General features: G+C 42.3%; 1 protein-coding gene and 1 long non-coding RNA gene across 2 annotated transcripts; one reads left to right on the top strand and one right to left on the bottom strand.

Moving 5' to 3' along the window:
- Positions 1 to 668: 668 nt before the first annotated feature.
- Positions 669 to 1577, bottom strand: LOC143412774 (uncharacterized). The gene is made up of 2 exons (XR_013093314.1): positions 1133 to 1577; positions 669 to 1055 (listed from the first exon to the last, which is right to left on the bottom strand). It is a non-coding gene; the product is annotated as an uncharacterized LOC143412774 (long non-coding RNA).
- A 4165-nt stretch (positions 1578 to 5742) lies between these two features.
- dusp10 (dual specificity phosphatase 10) lies at positions 5743 to 18936 on the top strand. The gene is made up of 4 exons (XM_004550433.4): positions 5743 to 6033; positions 7091 to 7920; positions 12823 to 13191; positions 14482 to 18936. The coding sequence occupies exons 2-4, from the start codon at positions 7137 to 7139 to the stop codon at positions 14745 to 14747; spliced, it is 1419 nt and encodes a 472-aa protein (XP_004550490.1). The 5' UTR covers positions 5743 to 6033; positions 7091 to 7136; the 3' UTR covers positions 14748 to 18936.
- Positions 18937 to 19137: the final 201 nt, after the last annotated feature.

Below are 19137 nucleotides of genomic sequence, written 5' to 3'. Positions count from 1 at the left end.
CCAGTAAAATGTGACTGGCCTTCATTAGCTCTTCTTGTTATACTTTCACCCAGTTTTTTAAAGATTTTTTAAGCCCCCTTTCTGTTTGTGGTTGTCGTTACAGTGAATAAATCATTAATGGATAAGAATCCAAGCACCCAAAGTGCCCACATATTTTGCACGGCTCTCTAAACTTTATGTAGCTCTTATTTTAGATACTACGACCATGTAAATGTCAGCATTACAAACTTACTTGCTGGCATTGCCTTGCTTATGAGCTTCATGAGAAAGCAAATTTCAGGCAGTCTAGTGGGTCTTTTAATGATTTCTTTTGCTTTTAAAGGAAAACTCCTTCAGTCCATTTCTTCAATTTACTTAGAAAAACTCGGTATTCCCAGAACCATCTCAATATCTTTCTAAACCACACATATATATATGTTGATGTAAAAAAAAAAAAAAATTCAGGGATTCTTAATACTGTCTATTCTTGTTTTATTATTTCACTACCAGGGATCTGCTATTAATAAACATGGATGTTCTGCCAACCCGCCCTGTATAAATGAAGGGTAGATAAAATAGCAGATAGTTTTAATCTTACCAGGTGTTCATAAGCAGTCTGAGTGTACCGGCTTGTTCTGTGAGAAATACACAAATGATTCAGTAGTACATATCTGCTAAAAACAAGTTAGTGTGATAAACCATTTTATTTCATCTTCACACATTGCTTTGCTAAACAGAGTGCTTACATTACCATAATATTATAGTATGATACCAATAAAATGGTCTTCTGAGTTTGGCCTGGGGTGCTGGTTCACTTACACTTAAACACAGTGAAACAGGAGTCTGTCACAACGGGACTGAACGGACTCACGTGCAGGCTCTAGGTCTTGAAAGCACAAGAGTCTTTATTACAATACACCAGGTGATCTATTTACAAAGGTGAGGGGAAAGCCGGGCTCCGGGGGTCCACACACGAATGGGAAAGACGCCGAAAGTCACACACTCATTCCGTCCACCCCTCACGCGCCTCTTCATACTCCAATCACTCAGGTAACACAGGGGTTGGTCCAGGGAATCTGTACACAGAGACACGAAGGGATTATAAAGGCAAATCGCTGAAAAAACACAATAGAGGTAACTGAGCTGGGATTACACTGAGGGTCGGCAATGATCCAGCAACGAGAAACGCAGAGCTGCCATCTTATAAAGGAGCTGGAACACTCTCGTGATGAGCCACAGGTGCGTGATCGCGACCAGGTGCGTGGGCCAAGGGCAGGAGCCCACAGGTGAGCTCCGCCCAGGCAGAGGGAGGAGGAAAAGAGGGGAAGGGAGAGAGCAGGAACAAAAAAGAAAATAAAAACATATGTAGCCATACTGAGCCGACCGGGTAGGCACAGGGACCCTGACAGAGTCACTGGGAAGCCAATCAGCTTTGATCATCTGCATCCATTTATAAATAACTGTACAGACTGCTAATAATAGAAATGATAATACATGCTCTGCGTTGTTTCAGGTTGCCAGCGAGGATAAATAGAGTGCTCAGATTATATTTGGGGTTCGAAGCCAACGAGACCCTTCCACCACAACATAGGTCCCCGTCGTTCAGGGGCTGCGCAGCCAGCCAACTTGGCACTTGCTTAACAACACTCCTGCCAAAGACACCTACTTATTGCCACCAATAATACTGCCACCCCATTCTGCATACAGGTCACTTGTGTTGCGTTACACAAGAAGGTTAATCTCTTTTATTCTGCTGTGTTTTAGCACTGAAGTTCAGTCTATCTGTGGTCTGATCCAGGGAAAATTACATTTATAGGTGATCACATTGAAAGTATACTATTACATACTTAGTAGATCAATCTGGAGCCTTCATGTAGCATCACACAAAGGAGTGTTACTATTGCTAAATATTCGTTATATAATTTATGTCTACATATAGGTTTTCTAGGATCAAATTCAGGTACATACCAAGGAAACCAAGTTTAAAACTACATGTATTTTAAGACACTTATAATTTAAGGCACTTTAGACTTGGCCTGATTTTTTTAGACCCCTATTCCTTTTTTTATTTAGAGTCTATTAACCTACAAATGTTCTCATTCATTGCATTCATTGTAAAGAGTATGTTTCACCTGTGTCCCTTTTGGTAACCTTTACCCCTGAAAACATGTTCACCTAATTCATAAATGGCTTGAGATTCAGTTACAGTTCAAGCATTTCGTGTTTGAAAGGAGAGTTGCTCAACAATCTCAAGCTTTAATGTCAACTGCGTGAGTCCATGAGTGGGTGAGTGGAGATATTCACCTGTCAGAGCCCAAAGGAGGAGTTTGGAAAGGTTAGAAAAGGGTGAATGGAATAAGGACTGGGTCTGCTACCTTTAAACATCTGCCCACACTAGTAAGTTGGTTTAACTTGATTTTAGCGATATGTTGGATGGCTTTTTTTTTTTTTATATCCTTTGAGTTATGTTCAGATGTTGTACATCTGGATTTAAATTTCTGTATCAGACTCCCTGTTAGATCATGACTTATGGTTATAGGGCTGTTAAATATAGCTACCTCTGAGTAAGGGAGGGTTGTAAGGAAGATGATCATATGCTGTTGGAGAACACGGGAACTTGAAAGGCAGGGGTGTTCCAATCTGTAGAACAAGAATGAGCAATTAAGTGTAATTATTAGGGTGGGTGGGTATTAGTATTATAGTATTATATACTGGTATAAGACATGAGAATATCCTTTGAAGACATTTCTTTTAGAAAAACTGGTCCCCAGAGTTACAGAAAGATAAACAAAATATGTTAGATGAGTGTACATAACCCCTTAAGTATAGCACCAACAGTACTTAGGACACATAAACAGCTCTAGGATATTTGATTACAAAGGCAAGAAATAATTTTCTGACTGGTGGCATGAGTGACTTGCTGACTGATACAGAAAACTGCCGAAAAACTAGTCAAAGTGTGGACATTTAAGATGGTTTTTGAGTTATCCCCTAAGCTAAGTCGGCCATTTTGGAGCACTGTAGGGATGTAAAATTATTAAATGTAATGGCTGTTCTCAGAAGACTTGAGGTCAGACACTTTTTACACAGCAATCTGAATTTAAATGATGATTAGTTGAGTCAGAAAAACTGTGGACACGATTTAGTACTGTGGTTACTCACCACAGAATTGTGTGCCCTACCTCAGTGATGTAAAGCGAGCCTGAGTAAAGACCAAAGAGCAAATTAGAGGAGTCACTGGAGCTTCTTAACATTTCTTATGAGTCGGTTTTTATGCAAATTATTAAGCAGATGAGGTGACTACCCCGGAGAAGCTTCTGCTATCCAACAAGCCATCACCACATATTTGAGGCAATGAGCAAATCAACGAGCTTATAGCCATCACTGGTCTTCTTTTACAACACATGGATGGCCAGGTGCGTTACTTACCTGGGGAAAACCCGGTACCAGGGTCCACTATGGGAAGAAAGCAAGCTGGCAGAGGCAGTGTGATGTTTTGAGCAATGTTCTGCTGGGAAACCTTATTGATGTTACTCTGACATTTACCACTTACCTAAGCATTGTTGCAGACCATGTGCAATATTTCATGGAAATGGTATTCCCTGATGGCTGTGGCCTTTTTCAGCAGAATGATGCACCCTGCCACAAAGCAAAAGCGGTTCAGGAATGATTTGAGGAGTAAAGCAATGCGTTTGAGATGTTGATTTTGGTTCCAAATTCCTCAGCTCTCAATCCACTTGAGCGTCTGTGGGATGTGCTGGACAAACAACCCACCTCGAAAGGATGTGTTGCTAACATCTTGCAGTTCAGGCCTCATAGGTCACGGCTGTTTTGCCAACAAAAAGTGGACTAACGAGGTATTAGGCAAGGTGGTCATAGTGTAGTGCCTGATCTAAGAGAAAACTTAAAAACACTTTTGGAGAGGCCCAGTGCTTAAACTTGATTGGACTTGAGCCAATTATGACCAACATGCTGTGACTATGGCTACTCGGGAGCAGCTATGTAAAAAAGAAGGGCCTAAAATTACGCTGTTGTCTTTGTATGTGATTACTGGTGCTATAGGAGGCTCAAAAAGGCTGTTAAATCTAGGTTTTAGAGGCACTTATTTTATCCTGTGGCACTTTCAACAGTTCAGTGAGTACTTTCAATAAAGATGTGAAAGATACTGTGACTTGTATTAATGTTTGGTGGAAGACGATGGTGAACAATGTGTCAATCTAAAGAAAGAAACAATGTATCATTCTTTTTTACAATGAAGATCTAAACCAAGACGTGGACAAACTATCTTTTCATTCTCTGTTTCAGTAAACCAGTTCTGGCAGTTGTGTAGCATTCGCTTAAGCCTTTCTGGGTTGGCAATAGGCCTTTTTTTTTCAAAACAGACATCATGACTTGCAGTAGGAAACAGGTGTTGTTCTTGTTATTTAAATGTCTACTGCAGGGGCGGGGCTTCCTAGAAAACGAAACACTTCATATGAGAGGTTAACTGACCACAATGGAGATCAGTGAGAAGATGCAGTGTTATTTATATTTTGGTCTAACTGTGTACGTCTTCAGTCTGTCTCACCAGGAAGACATTTATATTTTTGCACTTTCATATGAAAACTAGCAGAAATACTTCTATGCAGAATGGAAAACAAAACTGGCTGCTTTATTACCACCACAGCCGGCTAATCACAACAGGAACTGTGTGGTACTGTCAAACTGTTGGTTTTGGAAAGTTATTCGTATAAACGTTAAGTTATACACACCCCTACTAAATCGACACAGGGAAGGTGGAGGATTGGGTGTATTTTTTAAATTAAATTATGTGATAAACAGCTGAACAGACAGCCATCACGGCAGGGACGTTATTGGGATTTTTAAAATGGGATGGCACAGGGGGCCCCACCAGAAATGAGAACATCTGATCTGAAATACATCACATGTGACACCCTGTGCCCTCATTATAGACAGTGTGTGTGAAACATGACAGGGGCACAAGATCCTAAAAACAGCTTCTCATTAACTTTAAAAATCAGTGAAAGAAATATTTAGATTCTTAACTTAAGTCAGTTATAATTCTACGTAAGTACAACATCAAAATATATTTAACACACCTAAAATAAAAGTGAAATTATTGACTCATTAATGTATTAATCTAATTAGCCAATCCTGCCAAGACAACTAGCTGAAGTACAAAGTGAGCATCAGAATGGGGAAGAAATGTGATTTAACTGGTGTGGGATGGTAGCATTTCAGAAACTGACCAAAATCTTAGAGGAATGTTTCCAACATCATGTTGAGTCTGTGCCACAAAGATTTAAGACAGTTTTGAAGATAAAAAGAGGTTCCAACCTAACAAAGCGGTCGCTCAATGTAGATTTTAGACAAATGATGAGACACATAGGCTTTAAAATAAATTATATAAAGTAAAATACTTCTATCAAACACACAAAACAAGCATAAGTCAATTAAAAACTGAAGCAACACAGCAAACAAATTTTAAAAAGGAAAAAAAAATGATGTTATGGCATAACCTAAACCTCTCTTTCAGTAGGCTCTTCACTATAAAACACTATAATCTGAGAAAAGAATCAGCTTTTCCTTTTCCTACGGTTTAAACACTCTATTAAACTCCAATAAAGCTCAATTAATGCTGTTTGCCTTCTTCCTCGAGCCTCCTGGAGAGACTTTTGATTGGCTGCCAGTGACATCATCTGTACGCGCGGACCGGAGGCCGTTGAAGCGACAACCGCTCCCCCTCCCCTCTCAGCCAGCCACAGAGAGAGGCAAGCAGCTCGTCCAAATCCCTCCCACCGCAGGGCCGGCCCTGGATGTACGAGGAGGATCAGATGTAATATTAATGAAGTCGCGCATTGGCTCGTACTCGCGTCATTCCCACTGCGCGACTTCTGTAGGCTGGCAGACTTCCTCCAATATTATTTCTGGACAGCAGGGTAAAAGTACTAAAAAATGTTGCCCAGCCACAACACTGGGACGGACTGAATGGAGGCCACGTTGTCGGGGAGCGGAGATAATAAATCCGTCTACGGTCAACCGCGACACTCACCGGTAAGCAGAAACGCAGAGCAAGTTTGGGAATCAGTGGCACAAGTTGTTCTTGAAATGCACGGTCATAGAGATTTCACGCGATTCCATAATTAATGAAGCAGAATATTCAATTGCTGGAACCATTTTGAGTATATCTATCTATCTATATATATATATATAGTGTATGTGTGTGTGTGTGTGTGTGTGTGTGTGTGTGTGTGTGTATTATAAATTCTCTCTTATTTTATAAGCCCCGCAGGCTTAATGGGCTTCAGTCCTGACAAATGCGGCAAAGTTACAATCTGTACCTTATTTTTCTTTATTTTTATTTTTTTGTTTAAATCAGTCATCCCGTATTAATCTTTTTAGAAATTATTCACGGCGGTGGTGTGAAATTGGATTTCCTTCAGTCTGCAGCTCATCTGATCAGTTAGTCTCCTCCTGAAAGCCATATCACATTCTCGGCACGTTCTCATGCCGGTTTTTTCAATGAATTTGGCCATGAATGATTTCTGCTTTTGCTGAACCTGCACCGTGCATAAAGGATGGCAGCGGCCGGGACAGGCAAAGCTCGGCGGGTGTCTTTACATAATATGCCAAGATGACATGCTTTTAAAATGCTCAGGCTTCTGATCCAAAGGAAATGCCACCCTTCTTTTTTGGTACCCCGTCTTTCCATTTGGGTGAGACAAAACTGCAGCGTAGCATTGATGCAGTATTTTATCTTTTTTTCTTCTTCTTTCTCTCTTTACCTCTTCCTGTTTTTGAATCAGCCACACCAGAGTTGGGATGAAAAATTAAGCATCACTCACGTGTGTGCGGTGTCTGGGGGATGATTCATATTAATTACACCCAACAGTGATTCAGTTACAGGAGAGTCTTGATGATTTAACTGTTTATTATTAGTGGCCGGTCTGTCACACCTAAATTTTCCCACCAACTTGGGTGTCGCCCTGCAGGTGTTGACATTACTAATATTTGGCTTCTGCAGCCGTTTCCTAGTTTGCATGGTGTTCAGACAGACGAGGGGACGTCTTCTCGCAGCCGGGATTAATTCAAAAACTTATCCTTTCCACAGAGCGACTTGTTGAGTTCTCCGTGAAAGTCCAGTCCTCGGTCTCCCCATGCCTCCATCTCCCCTCGACGACAGAATTGTGGTGGCGCTGCCAAGGCCAATCCGACCTCAGGAACTCCAACTACGCCTGGACACCAGCTACCTGGACTCCATCACCACCAGCAGCATCGACAAGACCGTAATCAGCACCACCGTGGTGAAGATCCGGGCGACGGCCAATCTTGTAACGTATATGCCCTCATCCAAGGGCTCCACGCGCTCATTGTCGTGTGGATGCAGCAGTGCCAGCTGCTGCTCTGTCACAACCTATGAGAAGGACAGCCAGAGCCTCAGCCACAGCCAGGTGAGCGCCAGTAGCCCCAATCTCAGCTACGCCGGGCCCCCTACCCCAATGGTCAGCAGCCATGAAGCATTAAGTGCCCCCAGTCTCGCCCCTGGCACACCGAAGGCCCTAGCCACCGTGAGGGTCATCCACCCCAATGAGCTGGCCAAGCGGATAACCTGCTGTCCCATGGGTCACCCTGTGGGGCCCGTGCCGGTCATCATTGACTGCCGGCCCTTCATGGAGTACAACAAGAGCCACATCCGGGGGGCCGTGCACATTAACTGCTCTGACAAGATCAGCCGGAGACGGCTGCAGCAGGGCAAGATCACTGTGCTGGACCTCATTTCCTGCCGTGAGGGCAAGGACTCTTTTAAGGGCATCTTCTCTAAAGAGATTGTGGTTTATGATGAGAGCACCACAGACCCGAACCGGCTGACATCCACTCAGCCTCTACATGTGGTCCTGGAATCACTGAGGAGGGAGGGCAAGGACCCAATCATCCTCAAAGGTAACACTTGAAGTAGAAGCATCAAAGTGGGAGATAAGTGAAAAACAAGCAACTAATGAGGGCTTTCATTTACAAAAAGGGGGTAGAAACCGCAATTTCATGGGGTTTAGCCTGACTTTGGAGGGACTCTGTAGCAAGTGTCTGATTTAATCAGCGCTAGAAGCTTAGTCGCAATATAAACTAACATGAAACAAATGTGGTAGAATAATAGTGTGTTTAAAGCCTCCTAAACGTTTGTCTTTATTGTTCGGGCCAGCTGATTTTCTTTCTTTTTTTTTGCCTGTCACCACAGCGTTTTAGTTTTATCACCCAGTGAGCTGTGGACTTAAGCCTCACAGCAGTTATAACACCACAGATAACAGCTTCTGCATCCACTGCCTGCATCGCGCTCATGCATAAACATATGCACACGCTCTTTAAGAGCTTTCTATATGACTCGCTCTCACCTTTTTTTTCCCCTTTTATTTTATTTTTCTGTTTTTTGCAGAGAGCTAGAAGCAGCTGTTATTAAATAAGGCAGCCTGGTGAGATAGCAGTCCCTGGGTCATTGCCATGTTTTCTATCTTTGGTTGGTGTGTTTGAAGCTGGAGAAGTATGTCGTATTTGGTGGGTTTGGGGGTTGGGCTGCGAGTGTTCCTGTATGCCTCCCAGTCACAGCCTAGCCGTAAGATCACAGCACCTTGATCTCGTCTCTTCTCGTCTGTTGCTTTCACTTGTTCCTCTGGTCCTCCTGTGTACTTTGATAGACGAGGCTTCTCCTCAGTCTCTCATCCTGCACGTGTGTCTGTCTGAAGCTGCCTCAGTGGGAGGAACAGGCAGACTGTCTTGCTCTTTCTTCCTCTGGTTTAATTCTTGCAAAATGCGAGCATCCTCTCTGCTAAAGGGGATCAAATAGCACAGGCTCACTTTCCTCTACTTTTATCAGCATCGGCGATGGCTAGTTTCTGCCTTCTCGTCACATGTGCATTCTTGCCTGGAGCCTTTATTCCATTCAGCATACATGCATGTTTTATATTATGTAATATTTCACTAAAAACCGTGAACATTTTTTTTGTTGCTGTAAGGACTTTGCTGCTGTAATGTGCAGCCATCATTATTCTTTACTTCCTTAAATTATTTGTAGAAATGTGTTATTTCAGGCAGCAGTAAAAATAACACATCTGGAACATACTTGTGCAAATGCTGTTGAATAATTTAGCCAGAGTCTGTTATTTTAGAGCTACCAAACATGTCTCCATCATGATTTATTGTAAATATGGCCACGGTGTGTGTCTCTACTTCACTGGAAACACAAGATCTTCTGTCCCCTGCCCCGCTGCAGCTAAAAGCAGATATAGGTTACACCTAATCCGTCAGAATTGCCATAAACAGCATGTCAGTAGTGTTGGAGGGTTTAGGGTAAGGGCTGGAAAAAAGCAGGTCTGTGGTGCGAGAGGCCTTGCGAGGCAGAAGCGGTAGCTTCTGAACAGGAACTGAGCCAGTGGCTTATGAAAGTGATCGAGACACTTCTCGTGTTTTTCACTTTTGTCAGTTTTAGTCGCAGATAATGACAGACAGTCACACTTGGCAGACTTCATCTCACGGCACCGTGCTTCTTCTGGGGGTTCTGCTGTTCTCGGTTTACTATGAAAGCTGAATTTGAGAATAAAAATATGCTTATTCAGTTTGAGCCAGAACTAATTTGCATTGTTCACATTCTCATTTACATTGTGCGGCTAGCTAAATTTGTTTTTCCCAAATATAGATTAAAATGGCAGATATTTGCTTGTTACTAATGTTTAATGGAGTAATAATAGAGTCACAACAAATTGCAATAGAGGCAGCTTTTATTTACAGCTAAATATTTTGCTTTTGTGTGCAAAGGAATGTGTATATCGCCCAATGTTTTAGAGCCTTTGTTGAATTTTTGCTCTAAAACTGGGAAAGCGACTCTGAAACGCTGTCATCTGCACATTAATACCCCTGTTTTAGTGTTAATTTTGGTCTATACCAACTCGTGATGGATAGCTTTCCCTTTAACCTTCCCTAATGCTTCCGTAATGTGGCTTTATTTTGACGTTTAACTGAAATCAGCTTCCCAATAAGGTTACTCAAAAGAACGCTGTTATTATAATAATAATGAGTTACCTCTGCGCAGTAGAGGTAAAAGTAAATGGTCAGATTACAGGTTGGAATTTTTCAAATTTAGGTAAAGCGCTTTACTAGTCCCTAAGGACCCCAAAGCCCTTTACACATCCAGTCATCCACCCATTCACACACACACTGGTGATGGTAAGCTACATGTAGCCACAGCCACCCTGGGGCGCACTGACAGAGGCAAGGCTGCCGAACACTGGCGCCACCGAGCCCTCTGACCACCACCAGTAGGCAACGGGTGAAGTGTCTTGCCCAAGGACACAACGACCGAGACTGTCCAAGCCGGGGCTCGAACCGGCAACCTTCCAATTGCAAGGCGAACTCCCAACTCTTGAGCCACGATCGCCCATTTATGATACACAGCCATTATATATATACACCCTGCTAGTACTGGGCTGGACCTCCTTTTTGCCTTCAGGACTGCCGTCATTCTTCATGGCATAGATTTGACAATGTGATGGAAATGCTCCTCAGAGATTTTGGTCCATATTGACATGACAGCATCACACAGTTGATGTAGATTTGTTGCACATCCATGGTGTGACTCTCATGTTCTAGTACCTCACAAATGTGCTCTACTGGCTTTAGATCCAATGACTGTGCAGGTCTTTTGAATACAGTGAACTCATTGTCATGTTTAAAAAAACAGTTTGACATGATTTTAGCTTTGTGACATGGCGCGTTATAATGCTGGAAGCAGCCATCAGAAGATGGTCCTTAAGGGACATGGTCAACAACTCACAGTAGTATTTTAGGATGTGGTATTTAAATGATGCTCACTTAGAGCTAAGGGGCCCAAAGTGTGTCAAGAACATATCCATCATGATATTACACAGCAATCGCCAGCCTGAACCATTGATACGAGGCAGGAAGGATCCATGCCATCATGTTGTTTATGCCAAACTCTCGGCATGCCATCTGAATGCCGCAGCAGAAATCAACACTCATCAGACCAGTCAGTGTTTTTTTCCAATCATCTGTTTGATTTTGGGAGCCCATGGAAATTGTACTCTCAGTTTCCTGTTTGTAGCTGGAAACAGGAGTGGCACCTGGTGTGGTCTTCTGCTGCTGTTTGCATACTTCAAGGTTTGACATGCTGTGCATTCGGAGAGGGTGTTCGTCATACCTCAGTTGTAACAAAGGGGTATTTCATTCATTTTTGCCTGTTGCAGTACGGTCTTTCTTCTTCTGGCATCAACAAGGCATTTTCAGTCAGAGAGATACCGCTCACTGGATATTGTCTGTTTTTCATACCATTCTCTGTAAACCAGAGAGATAGTTGTCGGAAAATCAAAGTAAATCAGCAGCTTGTGAAACACTCACTTCTGGCACCAATAACCATGCCTCGTGCAGAGTCACTTAAATCACCTTTCCTTTCCATTCTGATGCTCAGTCTTCATGCTTCAGTGCATTTAGCAGCTAAGGGATAACTCCTTCATGAGCTGGTGGAGACCAAAAGGAGAGCTAAAAGTAGAACAGGGCTTATATTCTTGAGAATGTTTAAATGATAAAGTTTGCTTGATATAAATATGTGTTTAGTCTTTCTGTTGAGAGATAATAATCAGTGAGAGGAAAAAATGTCCTAATAGTTTTATTTCTTTAGGCAAGGTTTTTCTAAATGGCTATAAAATACAGATACAATATAGCTTTAAAAAAAATAATTGTAAAATATTGTGATTTCTCTAATCTATATAACAAGAGTTGTACACCCGATACAAGTGCTTTACCTGCACCGCCGAAAAAGCCCATAAAAACATTAACATCATGAATATTATTCATCTTATTATTAAAATTGGTCACTCTTTTGGGCATTTTCTAAAAAAAAATCTGGAAATGAACTCCATTTCAGTGGAAATTCCCCAAGGTGTTTGAGCGTTGAGCTTGTTGTTGCAGGTCCTGTGAACACTTCCCCTTCTTATATTTACCACAGTGTAATTACTACCATGATAATGAGGGCTTGGCGACTATCATACCACGTTTAGGGTGATGTCTTTGTTTAACAGTGGGGCTGCTTCACGATGGAAACCGACAGTTGACAGGAGTGTCACCTGCTCTCCACCACAGGGGAAGTTGTATGGTTGTGCGATGACCTCACATGGCATTATGTCAGCTCTTGCACTGTGAACAATACATGAACTGATACTTGGACCCCTCCCCAGAGCTCCAGTGCTGAAGGGAACCTTTGGCTGATGGTATCACTGGTGCAAACAGGTGCAAACCGGTTATTTGGAGAAGTGAATAGTGTATTTAAAACTCAGTGCACCTATTTACCTTCACATTAACAGATAAACAGATGCGCCTGTGTGTACATGAGCTAGTGGAAAATGTCCTGCAGGCAACTTTGGGTCTGGTTTTCAAAGCAAGTTCACTTGGCCAATGGCTTCCTATTATCTAAATGCAGCATTCAAATTAGAACCAAATATAACAGTGGCGTCTGGGGTTTGTAATGTTTTCAGGGCTTCAGAGCTTTTATCTGCTTTTATCAGATGTGTATGCAAAGCTTGGTTGTCCTGCTTAGCTGTTTCGTGTTTCATGTGGTGGTCAGACATATAAGCATGTTTATTTTTAGCAAAACTGCGCTCCTGTGGGAATTGAGCCTTTAACCCGTGCCATGTCATCTTCATGCTCTATCTGCTGACACCAAAAGGGTCCAGTCTGGATTTAGAAAAAACAAACTGAAGAAAAAAGTGTTGTTTGAGAGTTTAACTCATTTTTTTTTGAAGCATTAAACCCGCCCTACATCAGCCTTTCTCTCTCCATTCACAGGAGGCCTTAGCAGCTTCAGGCAGAGCCATGAAAACCTGTGTGAGCACTCGCTGCACCTTCACGAAGGCTTGGACACGGGCGCAGCTGCTGGCCTGACGGGGGCTCTACCTCACTCCCTGCCCTCCACCCCGGACATAGAGAACGCAGAGCTGACGCCAATCCTGCCCTTCCTCTACCTGGGGAACGAGCACGACGCTCAGGACATCAAACTGCTGCAGCGCTTGAACATCGGCTACATCCTAAATGTAACCACCCACCTGCCGCTCTACCACTATGACACGGGCCTCTTTGTCTACAAGCGCCTGCCTGCCACCGACAGCAACAAGCAGAACCTGCGGCAGTACTTTGAGGAGGCGTTTGAATTCATTGGTATGAAAATCACCTCTTAGCGTCACAGTACACATTTGGACTCAAGCTCGGCCATCTCACTGGGAAGCTGGCGTATTTAAAAAGTCACATGACATAAAACTTTCACTGCTGGTTGCACAGAGCTGTCAGCAGTTAAACAAACAAAAATGTTGGTTCATAAACTGTCTACATTACAAGAGCTCACATTGTGTCATGTGAGGTTATCGCGCATAGTATAAAAATAATCTGTATGTAATGAGTACTTCCTTTTGTGTGTTTTCTTGTAAATCTTCTCGTGACTCACACTTATTTCTTTAAATTCTAGTGCAGGAACCGCTTGGTTAAAAAAGGAAAGGTCATGAATCATCCCTCTGACACTGGAATAGTTGGTTTAGAGCAGCTCGCTCTCACGTCCTTTGAATGCATTCATTTTATTTTCTGAAGGTTAGAGACAAAACCTCAGAAATTCGGCATTGTTAGACGGATTCAAAAGAGTTTTTGTTTTGGGTTGAAGTATTTGTAAAAAGGATGAACTCATTCACCTTTTTTCTCTCCCTTATCTTATTATACATACTCCAGTCCCCTCCACGCAATTAAAAATGTTAATGTTAGGAACACAAAGGGATATTTTATGTAAGGAAACAATAGTGCTGTTTTTTTCTCATATGGATGACTAAAGTTTGTTTAAACTGGATGGCTCACATAGTCTGAGCTGATCTATTGAAATTTCTTTGCTGCCTGAAGGGAGGAAGGTCCTAGATCTAACTCACAATCAAAAACTCCACTTAGCTGAACTGAAGGTTTCAAAAGAGCTCCATGTCCTGGCATGTTGGATCCAGTGAATTCGATCTGTAGTTGATGTGCTGCTGTAATGCAGAATTAACTCTTTCCTCATAAAGACGACATTTGACGACCTGCCCCGTACCCCTAATGACGAGTTTTTAAACCTCTGTATATATCAATAAAGATGAGGTTTGATGACCATTAGAGTAGATTCAGGGTCTTTCCAAGGGTAGCTGCATAGACAGAGGCCATCCTCAGTAACTTCTTATGCAAATCTAGTCATTTTGTTCTCTAATAAGGCCTGAAACATGACAGAAACCCCTCAGTTCAGAAAAGAGCCTTAAAGGTAGCTCCTAGTAGCATTTCACGGTGTAAAGACTGAAGTAGATAAAAACAAAACCTTATAATCTAAAGTTCAGAAAGGTTTACTCTCTGAACACCTGAAGGCACAAAGGAAGGTTCATTATCCAATCATGTGTGATGACTGGACTTCCTCATGGGCTAACTGTTTCCATGTTCTTTCTGCAGAGGAAGCACACCAATCGGGTATGGGCCTCCTGATCCACTGCCAGGCAGGCGTGTCTCGTTCAGCCACCATTGTGATCGCCTACCTGATGAAGCACACCTGGATGACCATGACGGACGCCTACAAGTTTGTCAAAACCAGGAGGCCCATCATCTCCCCGAACCTTAACTTCATGGGCCAGCTGCTGGAGTTTGAGGACGACCTCAACAGTGGAATAACGCCACGAATCCTCACGCCAAAGTTGATTGGTGTGGAAACCGTCGTCTAGATTAACCTCTCGACCACTCCCCCTCCAATGCTCGCACTTGTACCAAGTCTCCATCTGCCAGCGGAGACTGGCTGATCTGAGCCAATTTGGAGTGTGAGAGTCGCCGAATTTTTCTTGACTCTTGAGAATGCCAAAGCTCTGGGTCAGTGGCGAAGAGAAATGCCAAAAATCCCCACTGTTTGGACCTGGCTGAAGTCCCAGAGGAGAGAGCTAGAAAGACAGGAAGCGGTCGGTGGCGAGCTTTCCACTTGTGACTGCAGAGGAGCTTAAATGACGGAGAAGGAAATCTGTTTGGAAAAGAGATTCTGTGCGCTTAGGGGTAGATATTGACAGAAGAAACTCTTAAAGCTCACACTGTGGCACACAGTTTATGTTTGCAGACTCAGGCGGGGTTGGCCACGGCAGTGCCTGTCCAAAAAAAACAAACAAAAAAAACAAATAAAGACTTGTTTGGTGTGTTAATGTTGTTTTATTTTTATACAGGGGTTTATGGGGGTGACCATGACAAGCCCACAGCGGCTTACTGTGCAATAATTTCAGAGTGGAATGCAACTGAGACCTTGATCTTATGTGTATATATCGGACTTGATAATACAAAAATATTTCCAGCTCTTTGCTGAACAACGGTTTTGATGTTAATGTAAATTACTGTTGTTCAGTTCAATGTGCATAAGTATGCTGTATTTTAGGCAGAGGTAGGAGATGGGGGGTGGGGTGGGGGGCTTATGGGGGTTTTCGTCCGCTGAAACAAAATTCATACTGAGTGCGTTTTCTTCACTATCTTCATTTCCCATTCCTGCATCTACATATGCATATCTTTTAGCAATATACATAGTAATAGACAGCCATATGAGCTTTTCTTTTCTGTTTTTTTTTAATGCATGGCTGCTGGCAGTTGAAGGAACACTTTGAAATTACAGTGAATATTGTCAAACAGGGCTACTGGAGTTGTTTAATGTAACACAATGGAGGAATATCACTGCCTGCTTCTGTCTCCTAGTCGTTTTTTTCGCTCCAGTTCATCCGTGAGCCTGCTCTGTTGTACTGTTAAGTCCCCGTTGTGGCCTCATCTTATGTTCTTGTCAGTGCCCTATATTTTGAGCTATGGTTCAGCCGATTCTAAGGTAGCAAAGTTAAGTTGAGGTACAAAAAAAAACCATGCACTCGTGGGTTACAGTTTAATGTGACAGTGAGGGTGGTGGTGTGGTAGCAGCGTGACCATCGTCTAATCTCGTGCAACTTCCTGTCACGAAGCTACAGTTAAGTGAGCTCTTCTTCCTTGCATAGGCAAGCGCTGCTGTCACGTGCTGCTCTAGTGCCTCTATCAATGCCTTAATTCATGCGTCACCAGTGGGCCTGCGCATGGCACTCTTAACATGTACGCACGAATGCAGAACACGCAGAGGTCAAATGTTAGCTCCCAGGCAAAACTGCCCCGCTCCTTTGTCTCAGCTCTTTTCAGACACGAGAGACTTCACGTTGCCTCGCTAACCTGTATAAATGATGGCATTCTGTCATTCGGATAACATCTTTAAATTAATGCTTCTCACCGCTTCATGCAGACATGGCCAAAGAGAGTGAAGAAGATCACACTGATCACGTCTTTCATGTGTGGCGGGTATGGTTCTCATTGAGTTATTAATCGAGAGATGGCACACTTTTGAACGTCTCGTCGCCATTGCCACCAAGAGCAGGGTCTCTATCACTCTGCGCGTCTGTGTGTGTGCTGCAGGGTGCTGCTGAGAGTGCTGCGCCCCGTCCCTGCCACAGGCTCAGAGAAGGAGATCTCTCTCTCTGTCTTTCATTGAGAAGAGCAAATGCATCATAGAGGAATGTTTTAATTACATCCGTTAATTAGATGCTGAGTTGGTGAGATAAAATGTTATTTCCATTTTTCTGACATTCGGGGCATTCTCTGGTGAGCTGAGGCAGCTCGCAAAGTTGCACGAGAAACACGCCTGTCTGTTTGCAAGACTGTTGCAAAGCGGTCAGATTAATAGAAACGTGAGTGTCTGAAAGGAGCTACGTAGACATCACTCTTCTAAGATTGTTTCTGCCATTCTTAATCAACGTGCGGACGTTTAGGAAGAAACCCCTGGAGGTTAAAATGCTCTTTGTGCGAGTCCAACCAAGTGGTGGCATTTGAAAGGAAATCTAATTGTAAATGAGCTCGGCACGATTATATGCACTTCCTGCTTCACTAATATACTCACCCCTGACCCATAAAACAAATATATTAAGACTCTACTTGGTAGACTTCGCTCTCATCCATGTTGTAGATTGCTGCGTTGCCGCTGCACGTGCTGAATTTTGCATTCATCCTAATTTGTCTTGGCGCATTCGATTGTCTCACCTGTTGAGTGCTCATAGTAAAAAAGGAAGCATTTACCTACCCAGGTGGGATGAGCTGCGGTTTAAGCCTTTCCACTCATAGAACCGATCAGTCACTAAAGACCTCGTCTAGAGCTAAATGTGTGCACAGCCATAAAATATTCAGCAGATCAACACTGTTGGAAAATTTAAAATTTCCTTTTCAAACAAAGAAAAATTGCCTTGTTATCGCGTGGAAACCATGCGTCTTTGACCTAATTGGTTTAGATTTGATAAACCCAAGGGCTTTCAAAGTTTTCCCAGTACATAAAAGAGCATGTAATCTTTCAACTGAAGTTAAAACAAACAGCCAGTGATTTATGCCTTCTTCCCGAGCTGATTTGAAGCAGCTTCCTTACAAATTACGGTCCCAGTTCTCTTTATAGTCATAATGTTCTTCTGGTTTCTGTTCAGCTCTCCACTGTCTGCATGAAATAAAAGGCATGCAAAGAAGCACAGGGCTAAGTATCAGTGTCGAAAAAACATCTGCTTCGCAGTCCACTGTAAGCAAATTATATCTTAAAACCAAACCCGAAAGGTTTTTTTTCATTGTTGTTTATTCAGTTTTGAAGAAAAAGTTCAGTCGGTAAGATTGAGACGTTTTCATAGCAAAGTGAATACGCATACAGTGTACTCAGTAAGGCTTTACAAACCAACATTCACGACAATAAGCTTGAAAAAAAAATCCCTCATGTGAAACTTCATGCTATGCAAAACGAACGAATATATAACGGGCTGTTTTCAGCTATTGTTTGATAGTTTCGAGGTCTCTGTGAACATTTCGAGCATGAATAACAAGTTTGCAGCCTCAAAAAGTGAGATTTGTGTGATTCACCGACAAAGAAGTTTAAAAAAAAAATGTCTGTCCTATGTATTTTTTTGTTGTTGTTGCTGTTGTCACTGGTGTCTACTGGTGCTTTACAATATCTGATTATGATGAAAAGGTATAATAATAATAATAATAACCATTTACCACACGTTTGTAGATGTGCATTTATATTTGGTGACTACCATTTGCCAATAAAAAGAGAAAAGAAATAAAAAGAAAAAAGAGAGAGCTTATTATCTGAGCCATTGTTGTAAAGGAAAAGTATACCTTTTCATCCCATTTGCTGATTCTTACAATCGCAGAGGCACATGGCTTTTTTTTTTTGTTTAAATGTAACGATCTATTTGACTGAATAATGTAACCGTCATACTGTACATTGCTCTCCGATCGGAAACGAAGCATGCTGTGTGCTCCTGGTCTGTGAGGGACACTCGCAGTCATTATGGTGCTGTCTGTTTTTTCTCACATTGCTCTTTCTGTAGAGGTCATCGCCAGACTGACAGCTCCAAAAAGGCATTTGGGTCTGTTCCCTTTTATTCGGAAATATGGTTCTGTATTAGAACAATATCAAGCTGTCACGTTTGATGTGCACTCTTTACGACTAGACTTGTTTAAGAGTCTCTGCTTTGGGCTCAGGCTCCGGTGACAATGGGCTTCACTCTACAAGTCTCTATATCTTTCTTTGTGTCTATAGTAAACACTCAAATATATACAGTATATAAATATATATCTATTTTCTTTGTATGCATATATTCATTACTATTTTTGCACTGACCTATGGACAGATGGATTTATTTTTTCCACAAAGGGTGCTATTATAACGGAGGCCTTCTCCCACACCTTTTTGCATGACTTGCTCAAAATTCCTCGACTGGTCTGTCATCTCTCCTACTCTCCTCCTACTACTCCTTGAACTGTTGCAATTGAAGCACTGTAATTTTGTAATCCCTACTCGTGAGCTTTGAAATAAACAGGGAGGCTTGAAATTTTGTTTGGTGTACTGGATGTTTTTCTCCTTACCGTCTCAACAGTTCTTCAGCCACTTAAGATGAAAGACAGCCAGTTTCTAATATATTTTACTGGCATTTAAATTAATTTGTTATTAAATCTGTGACAGATGTTTCATGTTGCATTTAAAGCTATTTATATGAAAAAATGGTCACATTTCTGTGTAATATTTGACTTGCCTGA

The sequence above is a fragment of the Maylandia zebra genome, linkage group LG15 (genome assembly GCF_041146795.1).
Source record: "Maylandia zebra isolate NMK-2024a linkage group LG15, Mzebra_GT3a, whole genome shotgun sequence".
Classification (NCBI taxonomy): domain Eukaryota; kingdom Metazoa; phylum Chordata; class Actinopteri; order Cichliformes; family Cichlidae; genus Maylandia; species Maylandia zebra.
The sequence above is the reverse complement of the archived record's forward strand: the minus strand, read 5'-3'. Positions and strand labels throughout refer to the sequence as shown.